The 22,873-nt window shown below is 43.0% G+C and overlaps 1 protein-coding gene across 1 annotated transcript in view; it reads right to left on the bottom strand.

Moving 5' to 3' along the window:
* emid1 (EMI domain containing 1) overlaps positions 1-22,202 on the bottom strand; it is a 57,859-nt gene extending 35,657 nt beyond the window's left edge. Inside the window, exons 1-3 of the mRNA XM_052067761.1 lie at positions 21,717-22,202; positions 14,513-14,626; positions 13,717-13,820 (exon numbers count right to left, since the gene is read on the bottom strand). Coding sequence (XP_051923721.1) covers positions 13,717-13,820; positions 14,513-14,626; positions 21,717-21,883 — 385 coding nt within the window. The 5' untranslated portion in view covers positions 21,884-22,202. The remainder of the gene's footprint in view (positions 1-13,716; positions 13,821-14,512; positions 14,627-21,716) is intronic.
* Positions 22,203-22,873: the final 671 nt, after the last annotated feature.

Genomic DNA, 22,873 nt, shown 5'->3' with positions numbered 1-22,873 from the left:
ATTTCATTATTCTTGCATCAGAACAAACTGAATTTAGGACTCAGCAGTTGCAGTTAGTCAATGAGGTCAAAATAAATTATCAACGTTCCATGGACAGAAAGAACGGTGGGGAGTTTTCATTCTTCTGAGAATCTGCCGGCTTAACTCACTTCGACCTTCCAGGAGACTAGCTATTAATCATCAGCAAAGTCGCGGTCATAGCGGCTGCTGGCGACATTTGGATTATCTCAACTAAATATGTCGCAGGCCATGCTCAAAGTGTTTGTGTCATGTACGTGAGTGCTGCTCCCTCTGCAGTGGCCTTATCAGACAGCCTGTGTGTTGTGCACAGAGGCAAACCAGCATTTCTGTATGAATATGGTGCTGTGGTATAATACCGATGAATACGTTTCTCCTGGCATATCCTACAGCATGTATAGTTTTTGCACACAAAAACTGTCCTCGCAGAATGGACTGCCGCATACTCTGTTGAAATGAAACTCAGGTACCGGTCTGGTTCAGATCAACCTTTAATACGCAGATGCGGCATCTGCATAACACTGCACATGGCTCTTGCCAGGCCACTCTAAAAAAAACGTTGAAGCCCTGTAATTACATATGACATCATCTGTGGTGAGACCCCAAGGCAAGTGGAAAATGGAAAACAAATCAACACACTTGTTGTTTGTTCCCATTTTTCATGAGCTGGGCTCAAAGACTTCAGTTTTTTTTATACAGACACAAAAGGTCTGTCAAAAAATCTTCACAAACCTGCCGACTCTCTGCATTAGTGAGCATTTGTCCTTTGTTGAGCTAATGCATCCCACCTCACAGCGGTGGCATATCAAGATGCTGATGCGACAGAATGATTATTGCGCAGGTAGTTCCATAGGCTGGTCACAATGAAAAGCCACTCTGAAATCTTGATCATTCCATCACATCATCCTCAGGAACTGATCATTTCTTCAAGCCTTACATTCACCTATTAACCATTTATAATCCATTCCGTTAGCATATAGTATCATAGGTGCACATCCATTTATCATCTTTTCGTCCACACAACTCTCCATCCCTTAAACTCACAAAGAGAGATACATTTATCCATTCGTTTTCTCCTCTTCTTATCCTGACGAGGGTCGCGGGTGTGCTGGAGCCGATCCCAGCTCTCTTTGGGCCGTAGGTGGGGTACACTCTGAACTGGTTGCCACCCAATTACAGGGCACACAATGACAAACAACCATTCAAGCTCACAATCACGTCGAGAGACAATTTTGAGTGCTCCGTTAACCTGCCGTGCATGTTTTTGGAATGTGGGAGGAAACCGGAGTACCCGGAGAAAACACACGCAGGAAGGCCAGAGCCCGGAATCAAACCCTGCACCTCTGCAGCATGTGGCGGATGTACTAACCAGTCGACCACTGTGCGCCTAAAATACATTTATTTTCTTCCAATTAGCCATTCACGCACCCATTTCGGTAGCATCCAGCCATCCAGCCTCCTTACATACATCCACACGGAAAAAAAAATATTTAGTGATATTTACTTTAAAAGGGCGACCCGGTGGTCCAGTGGTTAGCACGTCGACTTCACAGTGCAGAGGTCCGGGTTCAGTTCCAGCTCCGGCCTCCCTGTGTGGAGTTTGCATGTTCTCCCCAGGCCTGCGTGGGTTTTCTCCGGGTGCTCCAGTTTCCTCCCACATTCCAAAAACATGCATGGCAGGCTGAACACTAAAAATAGTCCATAGGTGTGAGCGGGGATGGTTGTTTGTCTCTGTGTGCCCTGCGATTGTCTGGCAACCGGTTCAGGGTGTCCCCCGCCTACCGCCCGAAGACAGCTGGGATCGACTCCGGCACCCCCCTCCCCTGCCGGAAAATGGATGGATGGATTTACGTTTAAAAAGCCTGGTAAAGTTGTTTTCATTCAGAAATTCAAAATACATTTTACAAATGGTATGGTCGAGGTCTTCTGACCTGAAGGTTGGGGGTTCATTCCTCAACCCTGAGTGAATTTTTTTTTTAATAAACTAAGACTATCCAAGTAACATTTGCTTTCTCAATTGCGAGACTAATAAAGGTATTCTTAACTTAAAAAAAAAAAAACATTTTAAAATTTACTTTGAATTTCCCCAAGTTAATCTTTCACTCCAATATTTGTTATGCATACATATGCATTTATGCATATCTACAGTATTTATTCATGCATCGATTATCTATCCATTATTCCATTCATGCATTCATCTGTCCATCTGTTCTTTCATCCATCCCTCCATATGTCTGCCTCTCCAATCCATCAAACATTCTGTCATTCATTCAATTGTTATTACACTATTGGCAGAATAGTGTAATAACAATGGAGTGCCTATGTGTAACCTGCAAGATGACAGGCACAGAGAAATCCATCCAACTTCTACCTCCTTCTCAGCCTTCCCGCTGTCAGCAAGCCTCTTAGCAGCCAGCGAGCTGCTGGCTGCTCAACTGCCTCGTCATTACAAATTGCCCATGTCAGACAAGTGCACACAAGACAACTAGCCCTTTCTCTCATGACTTTGCATGAATTGTGATGTCTAAGTCACGAGACTGTCATGGAAGAGGTTAGGGTTGTTCGTATAAATTATGTGCGCCCCCACATATGAAATGAAATTTATATTGGATTAATGCGCGGTTATTAAAAAAAAAAGCAGTACACATCTCACACACACTTGAGACCATGTGTGTCCAAGTCAGACTTGGATATAGTGAGGAACAGAACACAATGTGACAGATAAAAGCGGGGCAAGGGGGAAATCATCTTTATAATATTCATATTTCTCATCTGCAGCTGTATATAATTGTCGTGCCGAAAAGGACGCTGGCTTCAAAGCAGCATTGGACTTCCAGAACCTATTCTCCTTGAACGGCATATGGAATTGGGTCAGCCTTTTCCAGTGCCAGACCCCCGAAAGCACACCAAATCCTCAGGTTTCTCTGCTTTTGTGGTGACTTTACGTTGTGTCAAATTTTCGCCGTTCTTTTACTATTTTGGACACAGCTACTGAACTGATGCTGCAAACGATAAATGAAAGGAGCACGATGACTAAAACATTAATGGCTACAAATGGCAGCGTATTGAAAATTTGTGTGTATATGCAGCTGGTTTCTTGATTGAAACACGCAAATCACTCCTGTTTTAGTGGTTTGGGAATTATAAAGTAACTCGTCGTACAAGGTAGGAATGGACGATTTGAAATAATCCCAATTTGGGAATCAGAGCTTTTGGATGACTGATCCTGAACAGAGTGGCTTTATCCTGTGAGCAAATCTGAAGCTAGAACATTGGCTGAAGTCTTCTCGCTAACCTCCAGTGACCTCTGGATGATTTGAATCCCGAACAGGATCAACCCTGGCCTCTGAGATAATCTTAGAAGCCAAAATGTGGAGAACACGGTAATGGTGAACATTTTATTCCATACACAGTATTATTTCCTGCTATATCTGTGGCAACCTGTCGCCGATTTGATTTGCTGATACTCCATTACTACTTAAGGTCATGCTGTACTGGCTCCGTTTCTAAGGAGTCTAACTTTGACCCTGAAGAAACTTGCTGATGCAGCACTACCACTCAAAGACAAACAAATATTGTACTTTCTATTATTCTGGAAAAATCCCACACATTAAATTGTTGTATATGAAGAGACCCCCTGCCCGTAGCTCTTTTTTCCCTTCACAGTCAGAGGACAACACTGTTATCTGATTTGCCCTGGCTTTCTTTTCTTTTTTTGAACAAGATAGAACTTGAGGTAATTGGCACCTATGGAGTCATCCCGTTCTCCTCCTTTTAGAGTGGCCAGGAACTAGATCCGCAGTTCTCCGGTTCCGAGCACAAGCAGGGAAGGAATAACTCATGAGCCCCAACATTTCGACCAAAGTCTAATCTTCAGCTTTGTCTTGGGATCAGGGCCCATCTGGCTAGAGATCCAGTAATGCTCCTTTCACAGTTCTTTGTTTATTCAAGTCACTCAAGTCGTTTATACAGGAAAGTGAAGGGTTCATACGAAAAGACTTAGCTAAGAATAAGCCATTATATTGAAATAATGATGGTTAATGCTCAAATAAGCACTTGTGTGATCCTCTTCTCATTACCTAATGTTGTTAATATGTTGGGCCCGTGTATGCAAATGAAGTGTGTGGTCACATTTGATGAGTGAGGTTGATTTAAAGCCAACGAAATGTGATCTGATGTTATCCAATAAGGCGGTTTGTTTGTTCTTTCGGTGGATTGGTGTTTTTGCGCTTTGTCCAAGACCCTTAATATTTTTCTGCCTGGTCCACCTTTGGTTCACTGATAAAGCTCTAAACCAGGGGTGCCAAACATATGGCCCGTGGGCCAGAACCGACCCCCAAGGAGGTTCAATTAGGCCCGCAGGATCATTTAAAAGTGAAAAAAAAATGCATAAAAGACACGGAATGGATATTTTTATAAGGTGCAATTCATGGAGGGCACACTGTTTGGATCAGAGTAGAAGACAGCAGTCTCAGTCTGTCACTGAGCCAGACGCAATACGGCAGATGCTATCAAGGACGTGAATACTTTATTCTTTACACATTTAATAGCACTCTCCTTCGTTTCTAAGGTGTAGGCAGAAATTACATTTAGATTTTATATGCACATGTGTAAATGGTTAAAAAATTCCTGCCTTTATAAATCTCGATTAATCTTAAAGTACATTCCCATATTTTTATATACCAATTATTTGTTAAAGTTTTGTGCCTTTGTACAATCAGTGGGATCAGTTGCAATGCATATATGTGAATGATAAAAGTAAACTGCACTTTTGTCTCAGGAAATCTAAGGTGCTTCATGAAATGTTTTGTAACAGATTTGTTCATTAAATTTCAACATTTTCCTAATCTTCTTGTGCTTCTTGACACCCCTGATCTAAACGCTAAATATGCCACGATCAAACGGATGACTAATGCACAATGCATCATGTATAAATTGCATTGGTCCTGAGCAGAGACCCAAATTTGTTAGTGTGAAACCAGGGGTAGACACACAGTGAAAATGAGCCAAAAACAAGCAAGAGCCGACAGGTGACAGAAATGGAAACAACTTCCTGTTGCACATTGCAAATCAATGTTCATTCACACCACACCTATAATGTGTACTTCAGAAGGGAAAAAAGTACCAAGGGGATATATTGGACGGGGTAGGCTCTGGGCCTCTTGAGTGGAAAAACTGAGGATTTATTCTCTTTATTTATTTTTTTAGGGGGATGAAGGTGGAGTAAAAAATGGGAACCAGCTACTGGTACAGATGCAAATAATAATCTAATAATCTAAATGAGGTGCTCAATCGACTGCCTGAAGAGACCTGCAGCTCATCAATAAAACCGCTGGTGCTTTCGAAGGCCAGTCTGCTCTTGGTGTGAATGCAGTCTAAAGCTCATCACAAGCAGTTCAATGACTACACCCTGGCAGGACTACTTCTGTCTAAAACAGCGTGTGATAAATCATGAATACACAATGACAAAATCTTAACGCTGGCTGCGTTTTTTTGCTAAAACCAATTCAGGTATGTAGAAATTGAGGCTTTTCTGGCTTTGAACCACATCTGTTAATAATGGCCGGTTTGATCTGATGCGACAACATATACAGCGGTGTTGGCTATGTGGCTGAAATCAAGAACAGCTTGAAAAAGCCCAGCCAAATTTTGTTTTTATCCACTTTTACCTCCAATGACGTACAGCAAAGGAACAGCGCAGTCGTAGAGTTAGGTGATGTATTTGCTACATAGTGTCTCTGAAGATCTTGAACAGAATGCGAAGGTCTGCCAAAAGAAATAATAGCGCATGACATAATCTTTGTCCATCGTGGTTTCATCCACGAGACAGCCTTCCAAATCTGGCACATTCGCCCCGATTTACTGCCAATCTGTCACTGACAACAAACGCAGATGGTGTGTGTGTGTGTGTGTGTGTGTGTGTGTGTGTGTGCTTTTGACAAAAGGCAGGCAGAAAATGTGCCGGTGTCTTGTATTGGACGCTATTTATTTATTTATTTATTTATTATGACTCTGTGGCTGAGTAAGCAGAGCATCCTTTCTTCGGGTGCATGTGCGCTGAAATGAACAGGTATAGGTTTTGGGAGGTGTGCTTGGCCTCCTCGGACTGTGAGTGAGCTGCGTTTTGTGAGTGAGGTGGCATTACCACCTCAGGGAAGCAGCAACATGCAGACACGCGCTCGAGAGTTTATTTATGGTGCTGATAGAAGCTGGGGGAGGTCATCATGCTGGCTGCACGTTGTGGACGTGGCAAGGGTCCAGCCAAAACAATAACCGTGTTGCAAACCCCCCCCCCCCCCCCCCCCCCCACCACCACCCTGTATGACTCCCATGGGGGCAGTGTAAAGGGCGGAATGTGGGCCTGGGTTTAGAGATTCAAGGGTACGTCCTGTAGTTAATGAGATCCCCCTGCTGGGCCCCCCAACATTGTCTTAGCAGCACTGCAACAACGTTCGCCTGATGAGGGGCCACTCAAGCACAAAGTGAAAAAAGCTCCCCTGAGGTAATTAGAACAAGGTGTCCCTCAAAGGAAGAAGGTGCGAGAAAGGGCCTCACTCTTCAGACTGGCTGTAGATGCTGTGCTGCTAACTTGCACATGGACGCCTATACTGGCTAATTTGTACAAGTAAAAAAAAAAAAAAAAAAAAAACAAGGACATGACCCGAGGAAATGCCTAAGAGCAAAGCAGAAACAAACACTTTGCTTAATGAGGCGTGCCCTACACGGTCTATTAATGCAAATGGTACTTCACTTGTTATGAAACACAACACAGTAGTGGGATTCTCTGCGTGACAGTGAAATGAACCATGACTTTTGAATAATTCATTAAAAAAAAGTCTTTGTCAGAGCATTTTACCTATTCTTTAGCTTTTGAACCGTTTTGTGGCTTGTATCCCAAAAGATGGAGACACGTTAAGAACGAAATGTGAACCAAACTGACTCACACAAAAAGCAGTTGAAAGCTTGGTTTCAAAATGTTGACTGCAGTTTGGAGTCCTTTCGAGGGGGTGTGCTCCTGGAGTACACCCCCATCATTCTGCTCTAGGGGACTTCACTTCTCATGTTGTCTATGACAGTGAGCCCTGGAAAGGTAGGATGACAAGAAATTGCCCCATGACCTCAACCTGAGTGTTACTTTGTTATTGGACCTTTACTTGAGGTCATCACCGCAGTTAATTAAAAGCTCTTCAGATGCCAGGATCTCAAGGTTGGATGTGAAAACTCATATTCCTCGAAAATAATCCAGTTGGAACATGATATAGTGAGGTTTTAATCTCTGAACAATTAGGACTACAGTATTGTAATTTTCGAGCAATGATTCGTATCGTTATATAGATAGATCATCCGTTTTAGTATAAAAAAAAATCATGCTTTCAATTGGGCCAACATTACGTCACAGTCCTTGGGCAAAGATTCATTCACAAATTTGGGCGTCTTTGTTGAATGACGTGATACTTGGCACCGTACGAAACCTGCAGAATCACACACTTGTGTCGTTATAGTTTTCTCACACTTCCTGTATATCCCCCATTTGTTTGTCATGTAACCCAACGGCGTCATAAAGTATATCGGTTATTTGAGTTTCAGAGGACCGTACGTACTGTTGTGGTCCGTTCTTCTCTCTTTGGGCCCATTAAGTGAGGTCATTTATCTTTGCTGGAGACTATTCAAAGCCGAGCAGGCTAGCACGTGGCCGCAGATCATCTTCACTTGTTTTTTCGTCCAGAACTAATCGCAAACATCAGCACTGCTCATCTCATCTCTGCTCTTGCTCAGCACCGAAGAGGCGCCACGTGAACAGATGGAAACAAAACGTTAAAGCGAAGCAGCAGTGAAACTTGCAGCATCAGCAGAGGAATCAGTTGCATCCAAAAATTGGCCGGGAAGAAGTGACAGAACTGGGCGGGGGGGGGGGGGGGGGTTGTTGGGAGGTCCGCGATTGAGAGACCATAAATGATGTCACCATGAGAAACCCCAGCAAAATCTCTGTGATGTGGCTTGTTTGTGGTTGAGAGTACATGGGAGCGGAAGCTTCAAGGTGGACTCCATAAAATCCCACCCACTTAGAAGCAACAGTCGACCCTTGCCGATGTTGTACAATGTGTGTTTAAGAGCTCAGAAGGGAGCCAAGCAATCAGCTGCATCATGAAAAGCAGTAGTGTGTATAAAGCTACTACAGCGTAAGACAAGTGCTCCATATCGAAGATATATTCTAGGAAGTACAGTACGTGTAAGTGTATATATACGGTAATGTGTAAGCAAATAGGTCACACGCAAAACAAAAAGACACATTCATTGTACGTGCCATCGGATAACTTGATCATTTTGGGAGTCTCTTCAAAATTAATTTAAAAGAAACAAAGGCTTTTTTTTTGTTAAGGCACAAAAGTGGCGCTATAGTACTAGTACAGGACTTGCTTCTTTTTTTTTTAAATCAGTCTATGTAGACTAGCCAAATGTCTTTCTGGACTTAAGTTTAATAGTCAGAGAAGACAAAAAAAATTGCTACAGTATTTCACCGAGTTAAAAAAAAAGTTATGATTGGATGAGTCAAGATGAGGCTTGCAAAGCTAAGGACACCGGGCCAACCGTGAAGTACGATGGTGGTAGCACCATGCTCTGGGGCTGACAGCGGTACGGGTGTATTGAAGAGGACGACTCGCACATGAACAATTGGGTGTTCCCATAAGACCATGATACCAAACACACATTGAAACTAGTTTTCAAATGGATATAGCAGTCAAACATTAAGCTTCAAGAATATATTCGCAGAAGACTGCAACACTACTGAATGGATGACGCTTAACGGATGCGGATGACGCTTAAAATCCGAGGCTGTTCCAGGAAACCAACCAATTTAAATTAGATTCGAGCGATTCAGCCCAAAAAACGTGTTTGAGTATCCAGCTACAGTAGCTTAAAAAAAAGCGTCTGGTAGAGGTGAATCTTGCTAAGGGATATTTAACCCAAAATCAGTGGTGGTGTCTATTTTTTTCTGTTTGTAAAAGTGTTTTGGCTTTTTTTTTCCACTGCTGATGAGTCCTACTTTCTTTCTAACTGTAGGAAAAACAGATTTGAATGAGCTCCCTGGGGAAGCGTTGGGAAATAATAAATAAATCAGTGAGCGGAATTGCCGTTTCCAGCTCAGCAGCCAGATACATAAAACTCAACTCAGATTCAAGACCTGGAAAGTTTGGACGTCACATAAAATCTGTAAAATGTGCTGTGCCAATAAGTGTGGGGCGAAATATTGAAATCCATCTCACACATTGGACTGCTTGTTAAGTCTGTGACGTGCAATGTTGCCCATCCCCAAGTACACCATGGTAGGGTCTTTCACATTTGAAAAATCGCTTATTGGCGGTATAAGCCCAAAGGTCAATACAACGTATTCCCTATAGTAACAAAGTTTTTTTTTTTTTTTTTTTACAGTTTTGTACCAGTAGGTGGAATATATTGTTCATAGGCTATGTCATGGTTCATCATTCACACATGGGCTATATTGTTTGCGTGTATTTATTGTATACTCTTTGTGTCTGGTTTGCTCCCTAACATCTATGATCATTTACATTCTGAATGGTGTTTTGGAATTATGTTAGTATTAAGACAGCGGAGTTTGGTTAGATTAAATTATATGAACATTTAAGTGTTTCAAAATATCATCTTAAACATTTATTTTACTTCATGTAAACTTCAACTGGGAGTTACAAAATGCTTGAAGCAAGCGTACCTGACCTCTTCAGTGGTGAACTGTGTGACAGAATGAGAACAGGTGTGAAGTAATTGTGTTATAATAAGTCTGGATTGCTTTTAGTGGAATATATGTAATTATTTATTTTATCGTCAGTGTTGTGGATTTTCACTTATTGTGGGTGATTCTGGAAAATGTCGGTGGTTCACTGAACGGCTAATATCTGGCAGTAAATGATGCTAATCCGAGTTTTTCGGTATTGGATCTGTTAATATAATAACTATCCATACACTTCCCGCAAAGGACGCCTGGTCGTCAAGAAACGGCAGCTTGCTCATCTGGAGCCGTGCAGCCATTTCACCTCAGACTCAGCTGCTTCCACTTTGGATCTCAACATTTGCTGTTGTATTTGCCATCGACACCATAAAGATCAGCTGCTGCGTGGCATTCGTGTGGCTGCCTACTTCAATGCGTGTTTGCATTTTGTGTTTCTCTTTAGAATTTGGAAGTATGTGGGAGGTGCGGGGGGGTGTAGCTCAAATGACAAGATGCCAAACCCAACACTGAAACAGAAACACCTCTAGGGCAGTCTGACAGTTGAATGAAAGATGCATTGGCAGTCTTCAGATTTTCATAGCTTTGCTGTAGTGGTCCGCACGTGGTGGGAGAGGAGATCTGCTGCTCTAATTCACCTTATGCTGGTCTTCCTCCACTTACAGCTACTAAAGCACGAAACCCTACAACAGCTAATCACCCTGAACAGCTGCATCTTTCACTAAACAAATCCTCGTATGAAACCCTCCAAACCCACTTTCCGAATTTGGTGGAAATGTTGTATACACGCATCCATGCACACTCCCACTCTTGCTTTGCAAAGTGTGACTGAATGATACTTAAAGCGCTGGCTTGAGAGTGTAGGGCCGTGATAAGGCCGGACAGAGCTGTGAAAACACAGATTAAGTTTCTGCGGCTTATTAAGGACAATGTGCCTCAGCCTCCCAGCCATAGCGCAAATTGCATCTCAAAAACCGCATCCTCCTCCGCATGGCTTTGAGATATGTCTTGATGGGTACCCCCTGCGGCGGAGCTTTGACAGCCGTGCTAATTCTTGCCTACAATTCCCCATATGCCGTGTATCGCCCGGCAGCCCTGCTCCTGTGATAAGGTTCGCTCATCTCCTTGATGGCACTCATCCACATAGCGAATCCCATCCAAGATATCAAGTGTCGTCGATATTCATAGGCCACTCCCAAGAGAAGGTAAATATTCAGACAAGTTTGCCGCAGATGGAATCAAATATTTAAAAGTTCAATTCATCCTGATATCACTGCCTTGTCTCCGAATGAGGACTAATTTAGATATTTATTTTGGATGATCTGCCATCTGAAAAGAAGCATTCACTGTTCTTCGGTGCAACTAAATCGCTGCTCCTTGCGGGCTATGAAATTTCCTCCATCTGCAAATACTTACAAACTTTTTTTTCTCCCTCTATTGGACTCAATCAGCGATAAAGACCATTATGTTCGAGGTCCAGAGGTAAGACAATATCTCCCAAACCTCATAGAAAACAATTAGAAGTCAGTAATTACACCACTGGCCTGGAATTCCAGTCAAAGCCTGAGGTCGGGGTGAGACAGTTAGAAAAAGAGCGCATGTGAGCGGTGCCTTTCGGATGTCGTGTTATCTTACCCCGCATGGACTCTGAAGGAGTGCATGCTCGGTTATGAAACCCGATGTGATGTAATGTTTTGCTTAAAAAGCATGAATACGATAGGCTTGAAATCTTGTGTGACAGCATGGCACCATCATTCCACATTATCCTCCCTCATTTATCTCCGCACGCTGCCGCTGCCGCCGCCGCCGCCGCCGCCTTAGTTTTGGGAAATGCAAAACTAAAACAGAGACACGCTATCTCGACTTCTCCGCCGGCGGACCGGCTGATTTATGTTTGCCGATCGCCGGAAGGCGCGGGCTGGTGAGAATGGACGGACGCAAGAGAAAGCAACTCTCTCATCTCCGTTGAACCACATCAGTGAGAGCGCTGTCAGCGTGCGCGCAGGCTAGTCTCACTTTGCACCTCAAGGCAGACGGGATGTTAACGCTGGATTTGATGCATACCGGGACGTGTAGTCAGCGGTGACCTGGGGTGGCCCGTTGAGAGAATGATGGGGGTCGAACTAAATGAGCGGCTCATCCACATTTTCCACAGTCTGACAAGCGGAACAATGGGGATGATGGGAACGAGAGGTGTGTCAAAGGTACTGCATATGGGTCCGCTATTTCAATGAGATTCATGAGCTCTTAAGTAGAATGTTATTACTGTTTTGCTCAGACACTGGCACGCTAGGATGTTTGTGTTCGAACAAGTACATTAAACTCTTTCATTCCACAAGACTTACTTGTACGTCTTTTTAAAATTAGGCCCCACATACCAAGGACGTACCTGTACGTCTAAGTCTTTTTTTGTTTGCATCATAGAGAGGAGGAGGGTCTGATGCAATCTGAACGAGAATAAGTCGTTTGCATTGTTTTTTTGCCCAGGAATCACCATTTTCATGAAACTTAGCCATTTTGTAATGCCGATTGCTGAAGAATGGAACGAGATAGAAAAAAAAATTCTGCTGAAAGAAGAGAGTCCAAACTTTATTTTGGTAGGCTCCATCTTTATATAGCATTAGAACCAAATATTCTGTGGGCCTTGCAAAAATCAGTCAAAATCCAGTAAAATGCTGAGATTGAGGGGGTTGCTCCAGGGAAAATGCCTGCGATTGAATGAGTTAAATACCATTATTCAATTGAAAGTACCGGTCTACTAAAAAAAAAGAAAAGAAATGAAACTCAAAAAGTGCTCACTGACATGTTAAAAACAATCCCCCGAAGAAAAACAGATAGGTAGACCCAAATTGGTATTAAAGAGCTTGCCTTTCAAACTTGCACTCATTGAACTGCGCGTGCAGCTTTCACTTCACTTGGTGGCAATAGATCTAAGCCCGCGCCGTGGGCCGGCTTTGCCCGTGTGGGGCAGCTTTTATTTTGGCTTCAAGCTGTGAATGAGGCGGGTGGCAACGTGCACTCAGGTTCTGGGTCCTCTTAGTGGCGCTGCTCACATGGCGGGGATGGAACAAAGCGCCGGTGGCCCTGGATAGCATCCGCGGTGCCAGAGAGTAAGGCCCCCATGAATGGAAACTGTCACTTCCACTCAGTGAAGCCTGTGATCTGAGCCACCCGAAACAGCGTTCGGTTAAGTGGCTAATCCCAGCATCCCTGCTGGCTCGACAGCCCCCTGCTGCCATGACAACCCGAGGGGAATCTCCTTTGGCAAAAACTTAATTGGATAATTTCCTCTCTGCTCTGCTTTTGTGAAGTAAAGTCTAGTCCGCTGGTGAACTTCGCCTTATGGTGGGTGAGATTGATTTATCACTGTTGTGATCACGTGGAGGTCAGCTGCAGGTTGTTGGAAAAACCAGCCCTGCTTTCAGTGTCCCCAAAATGGACCACCTGAACCACAGTAAATATTTATTCTGCTCTGTGTGACAAGTTGTGCTACATCCCCATATGAATGTGTGTGTGTGTGTGGGGGTGGGGGGTTAGGCATGCACATCAAGCAGCTAATGTGGTCACAATTAGAAAACAGCCACGCTAACATGGCACTTTGAGACGATGATGACTATATTCTAGTCACACCACAATAACACACACACACACACACAAAAGAACAAAGCACCAATGCTGCAGCACAGTAAACAAATTTAACATGATGAATTCTCATTTGACATAAGGCTCGATTAATTTTTAGACCGCATTATTATTCACGAACAATATTAATTACTATGCATTTTATTTCCAGGGCATTCAAAGATTTACACAGGTTAACTGAACTGTTAGAATGACACCAGTTTGATTTAATCAGCGTATATATAAAAACAAGAATTGTATCAAGTCACTAATTAAAGCCAACTTCCTTTTCAAAACCATTTCCTGGGTCCAGGAGCTCTCTTTGGACTTACCTTCTTCACAGGCAGTCCCGCTGAATCCTGGACAGCATTTCCACTCCAGTGAGGTCACGGTGCGGTACACCGTTTTATAGGAAGGTCTGACAACGGTCCTGTAGCTGGAAAACACAAAAATGTAAAAGCATTACACGCTTCAATTCATCACAGTAAAGCTTGGAACGCTAACCCTTGATCTGGCTTTTGTTTTCACGGCAGGCTCGTCATGGTTACGCCAACTACATACACACAAACGGCTATAAATTTAACAAAGAATCAGGAACAGGGACTTGACAAAGTCAACAAAGGTAAAAAAGAAAACGGGGACATCCAAGATTTCATGCTCATTCTACTTATAGTGTGGCCGTTTCCCGAAAGCATACAAGCTTTGTTTCAGCAATGACACCTATTGTGTTCCTCACACTCTTTTCTCAGTCTCATCGTAGGGACAATTCTCACTAGACCAATAAATGGATTGAACTATGCCAGTGCTATATGTGAATGACTTGAATGAGCGAAAGTTCATGAACTCATTCCTAATTTTGGCCAACACTAACTGAACGTGGTGTGTTTCTGCTAGATTAAAAAAAATTTTTTTTTGGAAAGGCTCATTGTGGCGTCTGTGTATAATTTTTTTAAATGTATACATATACACACACACATTATCTATCTATCGAGAGAGAATGAACAAAAAAAATGGGAGTGTTTATTGTAGAGTGTTTCCCAAGCACATCACATTTCAGAGTACTATTGAGCATTCACAGATCAGCAATATTGGTATCGAAGTAGCACGAGTTACATTGCTCTTGCTCACCTGCCCCCTGTACATCCCTGTGGCCAGCGGCATGTCTGGTAGACTCTCTGCACGACTGTCCCATTCTGCACTTGGCAACTCACCGTCCTTGTGGCAGTATGAGGACACCAGTTTCTGAAAGGACACACAAAAATGTACACAAATCTGAAGGCAAGCGTGCAGAATATTTGTCTTTCAGATACACGAGAATAGCATTTCAACAAGTAAATAATTCAAGCCATACATCACTTGGAAACCGTAACAAGGTCACTCAAACTGCATCGTGCTCATGACAGGAAATTCGCTTCACAATCCCATTCACTAAGCTGTTGTCTTGATTCGGTTCTCGCTCTCCTCAGTCCTTTGTTTGAAACTCCTTTATGGTGTTTACACAGATTAATTCAGCCACGAGATATGCAGAAGTGCATTATAAGCTCTATTTACACTGCGGCGTCCATTCATTTGCATTCAGCTCTCAGATAATGACACCCTGAATAGCAGATGAGGTCCCATACTGAGATGGGGAGTGTTTCAACACATGCCGGTCAAGATCTGGAGTCCGTTCTATGGCCGCAGAAGCTTTGTAGGACATTTTCCTCAGTGTCTGGGAGTGTAAAAAGAACAACCCGGCATGACAAAAATATTTTTCGGGGTCAATGCTTCACATCTGCTTGTAGGTTTGACAAAAAAACAAAAAAGTTCTCTCATCTCATCACACAATTTTTAGTTACCCACTGTCACAAAAAAAAAAAAACTAATCCCCACAATGAGGCAGTAAAATGTGACACGGCTTCCCATGATTTTATTAACATTGACGTGTACAAAGCCCCCGATTACATTCACATGGTGATAGCTGGAGGATAAACATGGCAAACTATTACCATGGTGTGTTTACACAATCAATAACTGCACAGCTCTGTAACTGTGAGCTCCATTTACAAACCACAAAGGAAACTGCAGGCCACTTAGCGCAGAACTTTGTGTGTTCTGCTGCCAACGTCTTCGCAGGCCTGGGGGGGTGGGGGGTGGGGGGGACACCACCGTCTGTTTGTCAATACGCATGACCATATGTTAGTGTGAGAGAGACAAAGAGAAAGCGCCAAAGGCAAAGGATGCTAAGCAGCTCCCATTAACAATCCCCACATGTGGTGGTGGCCGCACACATAGATCTGCTGATTGTAGAAAAGACGCACCCGACTATAACTCTTCGTATATACTTGCTCTATGCACTTGATTAGGTACACCTTGCTATTACCGTGTTGGACCTGTTCCCTTTCTGAGCTAGAATTGGAAACAGTCCGAATAGATTTTACTCTATTTTGACCTAATAGCATGACAATGTTGACGCAGCTTTGAGGCAAACTCAAAGAATATTTTGAGAATGATATGAGCTTTTGTCGTCAAAAGAATTGTGAAAACAATGAATAAATAAATAGGATGGGTTTCAACAAGTAACCTGAAGTCCGCCTTCTTGATCATATACACTTGGCAATCCATATTGCATTGTACACCCCTGTCATAACACTGCTGTTTGACATGTGATGTGGTATTTCCCTTTCCTTCACCATACTTTCCTCTTCCCATCACTCTCATACAGACCGACCTTGGTTTCTTCTGTCAGTCACTGTCTTCCCCATACTTAAATATTGCAAAAGTCTACACGTTTAAGTCAAGTCAACTGTATTTATAGAGCACTTTCAAACAGCCATCGCTGCATACAAAGTGCTGTACATGGAGCAATTTAACAGATACAATAAACAGTAAAACAAATCGGTTTTTAAAATATCTGGTTCTAGTTTTCCCAATACGTGTGCATAATAATTTTGACTTCTACTGATGTGAACAGTTTTTTTCCCATCACCAAGAGAAAGATTCTGCCACCCCTCCTTTTAGACGTCTTCCATGGCATTTGATGCCTTTTGTGTCTTATAAATGAGTTTTACAGTATTTATATTTTCAAACCCAATCATGGCTTACATTGGCATCGTGTTGGGCTTCATATTGATCACTCAAGTCAAACATAATCTCCAATTTAGAATCCTCATTATTTAATGGTTGTTTCTTTAATTTAGTACCAGCCAATTCTAGACCCTTTTTTTAACACTAAGTCTAGGAAAAATTGAAGAAGAAAAAAAGTATCTGGGGTTGAATGTGTGGAGTGTGAAAAGACATAAATATGTCTTTGGGAGTGAATGAGTTTAGAGACAGACTCTGCCTACCCCCCCCCCACCCCCTCCGCCCCCAAAAGAGGGTTCCATCGTCAAATCATAGATTAAAAACACTGAGGAAGCTATTGCTACAGGATGCATTAAACATCAAGCCAAGAAACCTAATTTGAAAAAGATGTTCTTGAAGTACAGCAATTTAGTTTACTGGTAACAAAATATCTATAAGATTACAGCATGACATCACAAAAGTCTTCACATGGGTCACACACATTTCGAATCATTAGTGGAAAATGTTAGATAGTGAAGGTGATCCAGTCAAGTTGAGCAGCATTGTTTAAGGGTGGTCCTTTTGCATCCATTTATCACCCACAACCAACTGATAAAGCTCAGTTTCCCAGGCTCTGGGGGGAGTGCGTCGAGGTACACCTGGCCACTGCTAAAGATCGTCATTAGCGGGGGATGACTTTTATGGCCTCTTGCTCTGTTTGTATTGTACTCAGGGAATTGTCACAGAGGAAACGCCAACCTTTGTGACTGTATCGGTCCTAAGGAGTGCACGTGGCATTATATAATTTCCGATCTAGCTTACCTTAATGAGCAATGATGTATGACAAAACGGAGAACAATACTTTCTCCAAGCGTAGGAGTATACAAGGGTATATTCCTGAAAGGTTAAAGGTACTTGTGTGTCTTCGACTGTAATATCTAAATATAATACAACAAGGTTATCAAATACCATATGGCCAGTCAAGTCCACTCATTCCATTTCCAATCACTATCATACAAGGCTTGTTTGGTATATTTTGCGGTGGCTTCATGGGCTAATAATAGTCACATTTGTTTATGCAACTCTCATTTCAAAACGGTCAACAACCCTTACTGGAGTGGGTCCAATGTGTGTGTCACATCCAGAAAGCACACATGGCACGATGACGCTGCAGCAAAATAAATAAATCATTCACCATCTTTTGCAGCCAACAGTTTGAAAATGACAATCTAGTAAATCTTCAGCGTTGGCCCATCTGGTCGTTGAAGCTCACACAGCCTACATCTTTCATGAGACTGCTTAGTACACTTCGTACTGAGGACTGGGAGAAGAGGAAAAAGTTGGCAGACAAAAGCTAAGAGGGCCAAAAATGTTGCATGAGCAGATGCTAGTGGAAAATATGTCAGTAACGTTTAGGGGATGGCAAGAAGCTCGACTACTGTGCGAAGGCCCTGGACCACCATTCGATGCATTTTTGCCAACGTTACAGTGATAAAATGGGTGTGGGTATAAAAAAGGGGGGGAAGGGAGGAGGGGGGGGGGTTGGAATGGCTTTAGGATGTGTTTATAGGCCACCAACAAAAACCTCAGGGAACCTGTTTTGGGGAAGACAAAGCACAGATGTGGCAGAAAGAGGAGAGTATTTTTAATAAGGGTTACGCAGGAAGCTTCCCATGGGAACATGGTCAAAAGAGGGAAAGACAATTATGAGACAGATCTAATCCCATAGGATTGGAGAGGCATACAAGACTAATGCGCTGAGGACACAATCCGCAGCCATGACTAAAATGAGCGGGTGTCACAATCTGCAGCTGCTTGAAAAGCCAAAAGACAAATTGGCGTGTGAAAGAAACTGGAGAAACGAAATGAGCAATAGAAGATAAGACACAAAAGGGATGGTGGAAGTTCAAAGCATGTGTGTGTGTGTGTGTGTGTGTGTGTGTGTGTGTGTGTGTGTGAGAGAGAGAGAATGTAAGTAAAGCAACATAAAGGTCATCAAAGGTCACAGTGAAGTGCCTCCTCACCACAGCTATGGAAAAAAAGGAAGACCCTCACATGTCTTTGTGTGTCTGGGGCTTTCAGGTGTGGACACCTGTTGCCTTTGAGTGTGTCATGGCTGTGTGCATCTTTAAGTGTTCCCAAGTGAGAAAGCCCATTCATCTGGAGTGCCATCTCACATGTGGATAGATGGCGTGAGGGGGGAAGCAACACTCATTGGCAAAAACAGCGGGCACACTTGCTTGCTCGTAAGATAGATTCAGAAGCTGTATCAGAAATTTGCCTTTGGATGACCCAAATGGATGGTTGTAGGTGACCAAAAGGAGTTCCCTTTCAGTATAATGTTGCACTGATGTAAATGTAGTACTGAACTGCAGCTGCTCCTCCTTTTGCTGCAAGTGAGGTGTAAAATTTGAGAAACACGTGATCCAGTGCAATTCGTGACCATTGTAAACTACAACCACAATAACAACAATTCCCAATAGGGACCTCACAGAGGTCTCAGCTTGGGCCCTGAAAATACATTAAGGGGGTGGCCAACTCCATGAGCATTAAAGTAAGGAAGTAATTAAATAAACAGCCCACGACATGGCGAGCTCAAGATTCACATCATAAATGGAAGCCTGCAACAAATTACATCTGCAAAATTAGGGGCACCTATTGTGGATAATGTACATCAAATATAGTTTGCTCAATTCCTACCATTTGGACAGGACAACAGCAAATTATTTGTGCTGTGTGTCTTTCCTCAACACTGCCATCATGATTCCCCAAACGTTATCTTTGTAGTTTGCAACTCATTCCAAATTGAAGCCGTGCCTAATATGATCGTCAGACCTGTATTTGACCTTAATTAAGACTAACCAGTGTTGCTATGCGTCGCTGCTTTCAAATAGACTTTTTCGTTGAAGTGTAGCAAGTGAACTCCTGAGCCATTCTGCTTCAAGCGACACGAAGCGCAGCCACTGGAATCCCAGTCCTCTCTATTCCCATACTTAAAGAAAGGTGGACGTGGGTAAGATGGATGAGGAATGAGGCAGACCATAGGGCTTAGACTGCCTGTCAGACCATGACAAGTGTTTAAACGTGAAGATAAAGAAATGGACGAGGCACCAAATAAAGCCGCTACCCACCCCCCCTTTTCAGAGAACTGAGCCGTATAGTTTTAAAGGAGAACGAGGGTGAATGAACGCTTTATCAACTCCGCTACAGAGTGACCGCACCAGTCGAGAAATTACTCAAGTAGTGTTAATCCCCATTCATTTGATTAATGCCGTGGTGGGAATGCATTCGTCTTTTTTTTCTTCTCCCTCTGCTAATATGAGAACGTCCAAACTTTGTGCAGATTCTCTCTCTGGGACACACACCGGGCCAAAACCATTTGATACAACTACAAATAGCTGCATATATAAAAGAAGATCAGTGTTCATCTTTGTTTTACAGACTCAAAGGTTTTTTTTTTAATTGCGATTTTAGTTTCGAGCAGGAGTATCGAATTGGATGGCATTTTAGTAGGAGCTGTCCGATTCATACATATTTTTTAAAGTATTCCCTTTTTATGGACTTACAAAATACAAGCAAGCAAAATACTCTCTTCCTAAAATGTCACTCTGCGACCATTTACCCACGATAAGCTTTACAAGATCTTTCCGAGTCTCGCCCGACCCCATGATTCCTTAAACCCCCTGACCCTTGTGGAGGCCGCAGCAGCTCCCGTCCCGCAAATGTTATCTACCACTTACAGACCCACTGTAAACTTCTCAACTTTCAGGGGAAGAAAGTGAGTCCAGATGCAATGAAGTCCCAGATGCTTGTGTTTAGTAAATATGTCCACAGACCTGAGGCCATGAGTGACAGGGGGAGCCAACCAGCAAAGTTGGCCAGTGCAGCACAAGCTGGAAGCTATGAAATCCACCTGGAGAGTGTGCCTCCTTGCTATTCTGAGTTGAAGCCCCCCCCCCCCCCCCCAAGGGCGATAAAGCCTATCTGACTGCACACACGGTTTTAGGTAAATTTGGATTCATCGGCTGAGATGGCCACCCTACCTGAACGTTTTGGAGCAGAACCTTTTGCACACTAAAGCTGAAATTGTAATGCGGTTGCATCATAGGATAATTTGTTGCTATACTATATATCGATTAAAGGTCATTTGAGCACATTTGTTATTTCAGAAGTGTGTATGAAACCCTTTGGGTTAAACAGTACCCAAGAACTTTTTTAATTTAATTAATTTCAAAAACGTTTGGCGTCTCGTGATTTAGAGTCGCAACCTCATATACACTCACAATGTCAACGAGAACGTGCAAAATCCACACTTGCTTTTAACCTGCAAACCAAATTTGAATCGGAGCGCACGGAAGGTTAAGCGTCATCGCCCCAATAAGGTTACACCATATAGATCAATTCATGATTACATTATTTTACTACATTCACATTCCAAAAAGCCACCAATGCACTCTTCTCAACCAATACATAAATTATAGCTTCTTTATTTTAACTACAGACAACTCAATAAAAACTGACGTGGGACCCATTCAGAGTCTATACCTGGTCTTGGAGAGAATAGTTTAACTGCTACACTGCCATGAAAATACATTACGAAAAAAATAAAATCACCAACAATCCCCCCCACCCGTCCACCATTGTGGAGAGGTTTTGCCTTACATTAACAATCAGCAGTACTGTGCAAAACTCATTTGAAGCATGACGTAACCAGTCTCATTCTAACACGGTTCCGCAGGCACTACATAAATACATAACTAGGGATTCAAATGTATTTACCAACAAGATTAGTCATCTGAAATGTGACGGCCGAGTAAGCATCCCTTGAGAATGGAATTTTCATTATTCTCCTTCACATTTTTAACATTGCACATACACACACAGGCCACAGGGAGCATACATATTCGCAAAGTGGGAAGACGTCGCCTCATAGTTCAAATAGTATCAGTTTCCAGAAGAGAAGTTAAGAAGCTAAATTTAAATGGCCAATTTTTTTGAAGATGTTGCATCTCGTTTCGCCAGGAGGGAGAGAGGACGTGCTCTCGAGAGGGTGGGCCAACTTCAGGATGAGAGCACTCAGCACACATGGACAGGAAAAGGGAAACCAAATGTCAAGAATACAATGAGACTCGCTAGATGGATGGAGAGGAAAGAAGCTGGCATCGACACGCGATGTGAGTGCAGGGTTTAAAAATAGCGATATGTGCATCTGCGCTTCTCCTCGCGCAAAAAAAAAATAAATTAAAAAACCTGAGCAGTTCAACAAACCAAGTGAATAAAAACCGCTTACCTTTTCTGATAGATAGAGGCATGAGAGGCTGCAGCTTGCTCTCTGGTTTTGTAAAGTCCAGTCTTCCAGGTTCCGTCCGCGGGCGTGCACAACCAGAGGACCAGCACGGTCCAAAGCAAACTTTTCCTGCAACGTACGAACACGTTCTCCCATTGGCAAGGTCCCATTGCCGTGGCATCAAATGAAAAAGCGCAGCCACGAAGGTTTTAATGAGCCGCACTACCCCCGGTAGGGAGAGGCAACTCGGGAAAATGGGGAGAAAGTGAAGGGAGATATGTGTCAAAAAGAGGCACTTTAAGGGAACACGGGGATCCCATCCAATAAAATATGATTTTAGTGTTGGAAGAAGTCTTAAACGCTTTGAGGCATGGTGATTTAATCACCCAAAGCGGACACGTTGAAGTGGACCTGCGGGCGTTAATTGTTCTTCTCGGTGTGACTGCGCACATGGGAGCTGGAAACAACAGCGGGCATGAAAGCACTTTTTATAGGCTCGCTCCTCTGGTCTCTTTAAAGCACAGCCTACTTAGTCGTTTTACCCTGCCCAGTTTCTCGGTTTCTCGGTTTCTCTCTCTCTCTCTCTCTCGCTCGCTCTCGCTCTCGCTCTCGCTCTCTCTCTCTCTCTCTCTCTCTCTCTCTCTCTCTCTCTCTCTCTCTCTCTCTCTCTCTCTCTCTCTCTCTCTCTCTCGCTCTCTCTCTCTCGCTCTCTCTCTCTCTCTCTCTCTCTCTCGCTCTCTCTCTCTCTCTCGGGGGACAATACATGCTCAAGTCAAGAGCAGTTGAGACTTACCGGCTACTCATGAGGTCCTCTTTGTGAGATCCAATACAAGTGCTGTATAAAAAAAATGCATTCATTAAAACAATAATACTCAGTTGTGATTAGCCGGACACTCAATATATCCAATATTGTGCCTACAGTGGTTGCATATACTGTACTCCATATAGTATATATTACGGCAGTGTTTGCCAACCTTTATTGGAACAAAGCACATTTTATCTTCAAACAATCTCACTTCACAAGACAGAGCAAAAAATGCCACACAAACTATGACGGACATTTTAATGTTACCTCTGTCATCTAGTACAGGAAAATATTTTATTGCTACGCCTGTCGCGAAACATCACTGGCATAGAAAGACAAATAAAGATACATGATG

The sequence above is a fragment of the Hippocampus zosterae genome, chromosome 6 (genome assembly GCF_025434085.1).
Source record: "Hippocampus zosterae strain Florida chromosome 6, ASM2543408v3, whole genome shotgun sequence".
Lineage (NCBI taxonomy): Eukaryota > Metazoa > Chordata > Actinopteri > Syngnathiformes > Syngnathidae > Hippocampus > Hippocampus zosterae.
Note: the sequence above shows the minus strand (reverse complement) of the source record. Positions and strands in the feature narration are given on the sequence as shown.